Here is a 10,595-nt window from a genome sequence, read left to right on the forward strand (position 1 = left end):
TATTTGATATACGTGAATCGGGCAACAAAGATTTTTTATTATTATTATTACTATTATTGATATTATTATTATCATTAAAATTATTAAAAGTATTTTTAATTGATAATTGATAAGTAGTTTAATAGTGCATTAAATATTGATTTGATATAATTATAATGAAGATATGTTGCTAAATTAGTATAATTATATATTATTCATTTAGTATTAATTATAATATAATTACAATAAAATAATTTAGATTAGAAAAAAAATTTTATTCGTTTTGGAGGGAAAATGGAGGCATGAGAGATCGACACGTCACCTTTAGTAGTTGGGGGAAAACCCAATTTTAGTATATTAAGTAGATATAGTGATTATGTTGGTAATTACCACCAAGTTTAATTTTGTGTGTTTGCTTTCTACTGCCAGTGAGGTAGAAAAATTATTGTGTATTATTTATGTTAAAATAGTTTGTAATGTATAGCTGTCATCATAAAATAAGATTGTTAGTTCTATAATATTTTAAATTAAATTTTAATAATAAATTTAAATAATATTTTATAATTTTATTAATTGTTATATTTATATTTGTTTAAATTTGTAATATACTACAATAATATAAGCAAAATAAATTAGATAAAATCTGAATTTAATAGAACATAACATAACTTTAGAAGTTGAGTCTAAGTAAATAGAGTATGGTAAAAGTAAATTTTAAAGTGATTTTTTTTTTAACAAGAGAGTTCAACACAATACAGTGGAGCATAAGACAAATAAACTAGGAACATGAAAATAAAGGAAAGAAAGTAAATTAAATCAACTATCCCTATTGTCATCTCCGGCATTGCCATCAACAACAACAAGGTTCCTACTACTCCACTCTCCATAACTGGTCAAGGACCATTGATACACCTCTTCTGAATCACCTTCTTTGGAATTAAAAATACGTCTGTTCCTCTCCAGCCATATATTCCAAATGACCGCAAAGAAGCACCTTAGCCACCGATTCCGCTCCTCATTTCTGTTCACGACGCCTGTCCAACTCTCAAAATGTTCCTTTAGTGAGCCCGGAATAGACCACGCTCTTCCGAAATCAGAAAGCCATCGACACCATACCTGCCAAATAAACTCACACCCCAAGAACAAGTGGTAAATATATTCAACATCTCTTTTACAAAACACACATATATTGTCTCCATGCCTAAGAATTCCAAATCGATGTAGTCTTTCTTTAGTATTTACTCTACCTATCAGAACAAACCAAATAAATAACTCCACTCGTGGTGGCACCAAACCTTTCCAAATGGTTCTGGTGAAGCTGAAGCTTGTGATATCCTCTGAGATAGTCTCTGATTGCACCACCTGCACAAAAGAGTTAGTTGAAAAAATTCCTTCCTTGCCATACTTCCACACAAGTCTGTCTTGCTTATCACTTGCTAGATTTATAGGCCTTAAAGCTTCATGTAACCTATTCAATAATTCCAACTCCCATTGATATAGGCCTCGCCTCCACTGAAAGTTCCATACCCACTCTAACCCATCCCAAAACCCGCAATCCCCTATGACAGATCCTTGCTGATTTGAAATAGAGAAAAGTCTCGGAAACCTCAACTTGAGGGAACCGCCTTGTAACCAGACATCTTCCCAGAAAAGAGTCCTCCTGCCATCACCCACCTCCATAGACAACCCAGTAATCATCTTGTCCCTAACATTACTATCCTTGAGCTGCAACTGGCATATGTCCTTCCATGGTCCCCCCTTAGTAGGCAATGGCTGAGTAGATAACATCATATTGGGCTTCAAGTCGTAACAGGAGCAAACAACCTTCTTCCATAAAGGACACTCCTCCTTCGAAAATCGCCACCACCACTTAAATAATAGGGCAGAGTTTCTAATCACTGCATCTCCTACCCCCAAGCCACCCTCCTTTTTAGGGGCCTGAACCACTTCCCACTTGACTAGTGCTATCCCGTTCCTACCTTCCTCCTTACTCCATAAGAATCTTCTCTGTAATGATATCAACTTTTCTGCCACGGCCTTCGGCATCTTGTACAGGCTCAGATAGTACACTGGCAAGCTATTCAACACAGACTTAATAAGGACTAGCTTACCCGCTTTATTTAGCACCTTAGCCTTCCACAAACTGAGCTTTTCCTCAACCTTGTCAATTATCGGCTTCCATGTCTTTACCCGCCTTGGATTTGCTCCTAGAGGAATACCAAGGTATCGGACTAGGAGGTTCGCTTCTTTACACCCCCAAAAAACTACACATGTTGTCGGTCCAATGCTGTTCACAATTGATTGGGATTAAGCTCGATTTATCAAAGTTAATCGATAGCCCCGACATAATCTCAAAGCACCTTAACAGTCTGGCATAGTTTCTAACGGTCTCCTCCTCCGGTGGACAGAATAAAATAGTGTCGTCTGCGAACTGAAGATGTGATAACTCTATGTTTTCCTTTCCCACCAACAGCGGCGAGATTTGTCTGTTTCTCACTGCCTCCCCTATCATCCTGTGTAAGACCTCCACTACCAGTACAAACAAGAACGGGGACAATGAGTCACCTTGTCTCAAGCCTCTCTCCATCTTGAAAGGTTTGGAAGGGGAACCATTTATCAGAATTGCCATGGACGCCGAACCGATACACTCTCTAACCCACTCTCTCCATCTACGACCAAATCCCATCTTCTGTAGCACAATATCCACAAAGTTCCACTTCACTCTATCATAAGCCTTCTGAAAATCTAATTTGATAATTGCTGCCTTCTTCTTCCTCGTCTTCAGCCATTGCACTGTTTCGCACGCAATCAGAGCCCCATCATGAATTTTTCGACCTTTCACAAAAGCACTTTGAGTCTCTCCTACTAAGCCTGGCATTACTGATCTCATCCTTCTGACCATCACCTTTGAAATAACTTTGTAGATGCAGCCAACCATGCTGATCGGCCTGAGATCTTTTATCTCCTTAGCTCCAGTGAACTTCAGAGCAAGAGCCACCCAAGTAACATTGGAATCAGGCGGCAACCTTGATGACCGAAAGAAATCCAGAACAGCTGTCAAGAACTCTGTGCCAATCTCATCCCAGCACTTTTTTATGAAGTTCATATTATACCCATCACTACCTGGAGCCTTAGAGGATTCACAGTCCCAAACAGCCTCCCTAATCTCCACCAATGATGGTATGCTCTCCAATGCACTGGATTCTTCCTCTTTAATCCGGTTAACCAGACCATCCCTAAACCCTATTACCGGGGATCTCTCTTGGTGATACAACTCTCTGTAAAAATCTCTGATGGCAATCTTGATCCTGGCTTGATTTCTTACCAACCTTCCATTAATCATCAAAGCATCAATCCTATTGTTCCTTCTTCTTGCCGACGCCAGGCTATGAAAGTATCGTGTGTTTTTATCCATGTCCTTCGCATGCCTAGAACGCGACATCTGCTTCCAGTGTATCTCTTTCCTCACATACCACTGCTTGCAACAGCTTACTAGAGCCTTTCTTCTAGCCTCCATTGTACCATCATAGACACCATTTCCAACCAGATCATCCACCTTCTTAATCTCCTCCTCAAAATGCTGAATTTTCTTTTCCAAGTCACCAAATTTCTCTTTATGCCATCTTCCCAAAGGCACCGTAAGAGCCTTCAATTTATCTGTGAATTGGGCAATGATCTGATAAGCCTCTCGGGCCACCTTTTAAGCGAATCTCCGGGAACTCCTCAGTCCATTCTACACTCAATAGGACTCTGTCAATACGACTACAGGATCCACCTCTATACCATGTAAACTTACGATCATTCAGCGGTAAGTCCACTAACTGCATATCTTGGATCCAGCTCTTGAATTCTTCTGCAGACGTTGATAACCTGTCCTGATTTTTCCTTTCATCAACTTGTAACACCTCATTGAAGTCTCCCATGTAGCATATCGGGACTTGACATAACCCTGCTATATAACTCAGTTCCTCCCAAACAGCAAGTTTTTCAATTCTCATATGAGGACCATAAACCAAACAGAAAGCACAGTTGAACTCATTTTTCAAAAGAACTCCCTCAACACATAGCCACCTATCCCCTTTATAACAGTTATTCATTCTAAAAAGTAGCTCATCCCACATTAATAATAGACCCCCAGACATGCCTATCGATCCAACAAACTCCCAACCCACCGCATCGCTACCCCAAATACGTACAACATCAAATTTATTTACAACTTGCAATTTTGTTTCAACCAAGCCTAACATATTTAATTTTTGCTTTTTTTTTAGCTCTTTTATCATACTCAATTTTCCAACCCCCCTCAACCCCCTAACATTCCAAGAGCTAAAAATCATTTTAAAACATTGTTACACACCTGTTTGAACTTTTTCGGTCTGCTTCTTCGCACCTTCTCTTTCAGTTTTGCTTGCCTCCTCTTCTCAGCTATCGCTTCATTTTGCTCTTGTAATATCCTCATTAAGTCGTCTTCTTCGTCGTACTGTACTGCTCCAGATTCAACAGCTAAATCCCACGCCTTCTTATTCTCAACCAATTGTTCTTCAATTTTGGATATTTGTTGCCCTTCGTTTGTTTCCACGATTCCAGTTGCACTACTGCCCTCATCCACTATTTCAAGAGCCAGGCTTCTCTCTTCATCCATTGCATTGGCCCCATCGAACATCGAGCCAGCCTTCTCGGCGTTTCTGCCAGTCCCGCCTGCACCGAACGGAGCATCTCCCTTCAGTTCCTGTCCCGGACTCCCATGACGTCTTGACGGGCTTCTCGGTGGACCATGGATGCCCGCAACGCAGGTTGTCCCGAGCACACCATCCCCCTCAGCTCTCCCGGTGGAGTCACGGTAATCATCCAGGCGGTCTCTGTCTCGTCGTGGTACTGCCGCTCCGGACCGGCCAACGTTCAGCGCCTCCAAAACCGTCAAGTCATCAGCCACGGCGCTCTCCTTCCCTGCTGGATACCGTCGACCCGGATGGAGCCCTTCTTGGTCCGCCTGACTTGTAACATGCTTCCCAGCAGTCCGCTCATGATCATTTGATGGGCTGCATGTGCTATGTTCAGTTTGCTTTGGGCTAACGGTGGGGCAGCCCACATTTAGTCCCTCCAATCTGCTACATCTGTTATTGATTTTGGCCCAACCATCATCCCATGCTTGGACTCCCTTTTTTGTACAAAAACAGCCTTCCTTCAGCCCATTAACATATTCCCAACTAACCGTTTGTTCTGAACATGAATCACTAACCAAATCAGTATATTCCTTTAATTTAGCGATTCCATTTGCAGCAATGTCTTCCGTTACGCTTTGAATTTGAAAAAGAATTGATTTGCCATTATTCCATTCATTCAATATGTCTTCTTGAATTACCAAATTGTCCTTCCCATAATCTTCCTCCCTTGGAGTCGCCATCACCAATTCAACCGCCGGATCATCGATAACCAAACCACCGCGTGCACCGGAGCACTCGCATATTTCTGGAAAATTAGATTTAATTGTTTCCTCAATCTGAAGCTCTCTTCCAAAGCTCTCGTGACCAACCTCTTTAACTAGGACGTCAAACCCACTAGTCCCAACTGTGATGTGGATCCATTCGTTGATTCTGTCCATACAACAAGTGTCAATTTGTATCCGCGCCACGCTGAAGGAGAGGCAAGATTCCGTGGCTTGGTCATATCCAACAACTTCTCCCCATTGGCTTCCTATCAATTTGAATGTATCTGGTGACCATGTATGCAAGGGAATACCAAAACACTCTAACCATATCCTTCGAGTGTCGCTTCGCTCCTCCTCATCCCATCTCCATACCCTATGAAAAAACTTGAGGAGGTTGTTTAGATCGAACGTGTATGCCTCTTCAGCACTAAGAATACTGTCAAACGTCAGGAGTGCTTTGTGTGCTCCTAGTTCTCTGACTTCCACCATCTGGGGTATATTCTTCCTGATCATGGCCTTCAAAGAGTTAATGTCAATTGTCTTTGTCGTTCCGCCTACTAGACTCCTCTGTAGCCAAACCAGGTTTTCTTTTGCCACTGGCACTTCCAACGTCTTTGTCCACCTATTGCCAAGCAGTTCCCCTGGTGCTTCCTTCTTCTTCATCTCCTTCACATTGCTCCTCTCATCCTTTTGTCGCGCTTCATGTAAGGGTTGAGCCTTGATTGAATTCTGTGCGTGGTTATTCTCTTGATGTCCCGTCGTAATTTTCACGTCCTTTGTGCGTCGATATCTAGCTTCTCCTACTGTGATAAACTTACCTCGTAACCTCATCCCATTCATTTCCGCGATAGCCTTCGTAGCTCCTCCCTTCGTTGTATATCGGATGAACGCGAAAATGTACAGGGTGCCATGTTTTTGTTTTCGTGACAGGTAGATATCATTTATCCGCCCAGTCCAACTGAACAGATGATGCAACTCCTTCTTGGAAATATCTTCTGGAAGATGATCAACGAAAATAGTGAACGATTCGGTTTCCAGACGATAGTACTCTTCTCTATTCCAAATCCTAGGATCTCTATGAAAAAACCTACTTCTACCCCTCTCAGTATTTCCCACCCCTCCCCCTCTCCCTCTCCCTCTCCCTCTCTCTCCCTCTCTCATCATTTTCTCTCCACAATCTTTTTTTTTTTTTAATTTTAAAGTGATAATATACTTTAAAAGCAAACATCCTTGTTTTATATGCGAAAAAGTTTAAAAGCGTGAAGTGCTTACTTTAAAAATGTATTTTAAGAAAACGTGTATTTAATTTTGACACTAATATTTAAAATTACTGTGTTCTCAACAAGCTAAACTATTTTAAAAGTAATATTTCTTTCGCTTACTGTAAGTATAATATGAAACTATCATTAGAGAAAAGACATAGATACAAATAAAAAATATTTGTCCTTTATACTCATTTTAAAAAATAAAATAATTGTGAGTAGGAGTGATAATGTATAGAATGGGATAGAGTTTAAATTAATCTTAATTCTATTTGCAGATTAATTTTTTTATTAAAATTCAATCTTATTCTATTTACAAGCTAGTTGAGAACTTGTCAATCCTAATCACATTCATTTTCAATTCGTGGATATCTGACCCTACTCACAGATTAACAAAAAGATGCAATATTATTATAGAGGAGTGCTAAGGGCACTACAAGAAAAAATAATATTTATAACAAAAAGAATTGTTACAAAAAATCGAAATTTTGAAACAAAAAGATTTTGTAACAAAAAAAAGGCCATTACAGTATGCCCTGTTACAAAAAAATTTTGTAACAAAAAATGAAACTGTTACAATTCAAAGTAATATTTTATAACAAATTTTTCTGATACAAAAAATCAAAAGTTGTTACAAAAGTGATAACAAATTTTGATATTTAAAATATTTTTTGTGACAATATATTTTTTCTTATCATAAAATTTTGTTACAAAATGTAACTTGATTTTGTAACATTTTTTTCTTTAGTTACAAAACACTATTTATTTTGTAATAATTTTTTTAAATACAAATTACACACATAATTTGCCAAATTATATTAGTTTTTTAATTAATTAATATATTAACTAATTTACTCAACAAGTCAACATTTATATAATATATAATAACATAGATAGTTCAAATATCTTTCATTTAACTAAGATTGTTTTATAAATCTTCAACATATAAACTTTAAAGTACAAACTAACAAGACACATTGAGAACCCTAATAAACTAGATAGATACATAGGACAAGAAAAATAAGAAATTATAAATCTCCAAAATATAAACTACAAATTACAAACTCCATTATGTTCATATATCTCCTTTCTCATAAAGAAGATTCTAATAAGTGCCACACACCTGAAAAGACCACCAACTAAAAAACACTAGCTTAAGAAACAAGATTTGTTTTACCTTTAAAAATGCACAGGAAAAACAAAAAACTATACACATATTATTCAACAATGAATACAAACTCTAAAATTCTTACCATGTCCTTTCTCAACCCTATGACTTCTAGTAACTCATTTTGTCCAGCATTAAAATGACAACATGCTCTATATTACTACTTAATAAATCACTCCAAAGTCAGTTGCATGATAAATTAATAGTTAATACCTTTCTGCATATGGGTGTATATATAGAGTAATAAACATAAATTGATACAATTCTTCCATTAGTTCCATGACTAGATGGTCCTGGGCTAGAATGAGTACTTACAATTTCTTACTCTTCACCATCTGTTTGAGTTGAAATATTCTGCCAAACAAGTGATAGACAAAAAGATTATATATAGTCACAAAAAGAAAGTAACAATTAACAAAATAACAAATTAAAAAATTCATAACAGGAAAAAAGTCATATTTTTAGTCCTTGATAAATTCATACAATTAATAATAAAGAATAAAAATAAGCCCCATCGGATTGGTTTTCATTCTCCTAAAGATGATGCTGATCATCTGTGTCAGCATAGCCTTTGATGTTGCTTGATTTATAGGACTCTTGCTACAAAAGCAAAGAATGAATTTGAGTACTATAGATTAATAACTAATTAACTATAAGAATCATAGACAACATATAAATGAGTAATACCTATTTAGTGCAATATTGTAGCATACTCTGAGAACTCCCAAAAAGGGTTCACCATGCACTGAATAACACAAAATAAGGATCATTAATTATACAAAAAGAAGAAAGAAATATGTAAATAAATACATACGAACAAGAGAAAAAAGTGGCTTAGAGAATCATGGTGTGGTTTGAAAACCAGAGGACCGATATGATGATCAGGGTGATATAGCGAAAAAAACTGAAAATAAAAGCATAATGCATGTGTTAAATTACATCACAATTAGTTGTGTAAACAGCAATACTCTAAGCTTCTAGCTGAAATGAAAGCAAGCCTGTATTGTCTCTATTGATGGAGTTTTTCTCCCTTTTCCTTAACACAACAGTTTTGCATAATTTGTTTACCAGTCATGTCTAATCAAAGCACTCACAAGTCTCAATTCTCAATTTCAGTGTAATTGAATTTCATAGAAAGATGAGGAGATTTAACTTAAATGAAAAACTAATAGTGAAACAGATTTAAACAAATTCTAGCAACATTTCAGCAGCAATTTAGCATATTTCTCAAATTTACTCAATCAAATCAATATCCATATGAATACAATAACAATTAAACAAAATTCACATATTCATCCATATGAAATAAGCAACAAACAACTTGAGTGCATGGTGCAAAGAAATTGTGATGTCCAGGCTCGAACAATCCCTGGTAATGGCTCCAAAGCTTGGTGCTTTGATCTTAATTCATAATTGTCACAACTTCGATACAACTAACCAGCAAGTGCACTGGGTCGTCCAAGTAATACCTTACGTGAGTAAGGGTCGAATCCCACGGAGATTGTTGGTATGAAGCAAGCTATGGTCACCTTGCAAATCTCAGTCAGGCAGATATAAAGTGATAATGGAGTTTTCAAAAATTAAATAATAGAATAGGGATAGAGATACTTATGTAAATCATTGGTAGAAATTTCAGATAAGCGAATGGAGATGCTTTTCGTTCCTCTGAACCTCTGCTTTCCTGCTATCTTCATCCAATCAGTCTCACCCCTTTCCATGGCTGGCTTTATGCAAGGGCATCACCGTTGTCAGTGGCTACATCCCCTCCTCTCAGTGAATAATATTCTCACGCACCCTGTCACGGCACGGCTATTCATCTGTCGGTTCTCGATCATGCTGGAATAGGATTCACCCTCCTTTTGCGTCTGTCACTAACGCCTAGCACTCGCGAGTTTGAAGCTCGTCACAGTCATTCAATCATTGAATCCTACTCGGAATACCACAGACAAGGTTTAGACCTTCCGGATTCTCTTGAATGCCGCCATCATTCTAGCTTACGCCACGAAGATTCCGGTTAAGAGATCTAAGAGATATTCATTCTAGCTTATTTCATGTAGAACGGAAGTGTTTGTCAGGCACGTGTTCATAGGGGAGATGGTGATGAGCGTCACACATAATCATCACCTTCATCACGTTCTTGGGTGCGAATGGATATCTTAGAAGAGAAATAAGAAGAATTGAATAGAAAACAGTAGTACTTTGCATTAATCTTTGAGGAACAGTAGAGCTCCACACCTTAATCTATGGAGTGTAGAAACTCTACCGTTGAAAATACATAAGTGAAGCTCCAGGCATGGCCGAGATGGCCAGCCCCCTATTGTGATCTAAGATCATAAGGTAATCCAAAGATGGTCAAAAAGACTAGTAAGATGTCCTATTTATAATAAACTAGTCACTAGGGTTTACATGAGTAAGTAATTGATGCATAAATCCACTTCCGGGGCCCACTTGGTGTGTGTTTGGGCTGAGCTTAAGTGTAGCACGTGCAGAGGCCATTTGTGGAGTTGAACGCCAGTTTCTGTGCCAGTTTGGGCGTTCAACTCTGGTTTTGGATCCTTTTCTGGCGCTGGACGCCAGATTTGGGCAGAAGGCTGGCGTTGAACGCCAGTTTACGTCGTCTATTCTTGGCCAAAGTATGGACTATTATATATTGCTGGAAAGCCCTGGATGTCTACTTTCCAACTCAATTGGAAGCGCGCCATTTCGAGTTCTGTAGCTCCAGAAAATCCACTTTGAGTGCAGGGAGGTCAGAATCCAA

The 10,595-nt window shown here is 38.3% G+C and overlaps 1 protein-coding gene across 1 annotated transcript; it reads right to left on the reverse strand.

Annotated features, from left to right (window-relative positions):
* Positions 1 to 795: 795 nt before the first annotated feature.
* Positions 796 to 4,226, reverse strand: LOC112757600 (uncharacterized). The gene is made up of 3 exons (XM_025806155.1): positions 3,776 to 4,226; positions 2,340 to 3,636; positions 796 to 2,266 (listed from the first exon to the last, which is right to left on the reverse strand). The coding sequence occupies exons 1-3, from the start codon at positions 4,224 to 4,226 to the stop codon at positions 796 to 798; spliced, it is 3,219 nt and encodes a 1,072-aa protein (XP_025661940.1).
* Between the last annotated feature and the right edge of the window lie 6,369 nt (positions 4,227 to 10,595).

Source organism: Arachis hypogaea, chromosome 16 (genome assembly GCF_003086295.3).
Source record: "Arachis hypogaea cultivar Tifrunner chromosome 16, arahy.Tifrunner.gnm2.J5K5, whole genome shotgun sequence".
Lineage (NCBI taxonomy): Eukaryota > Viridiplantae > Streptophyta > Magnoliopsida > Fabales > Fabaceae > Arachis > Arachis hypogaea.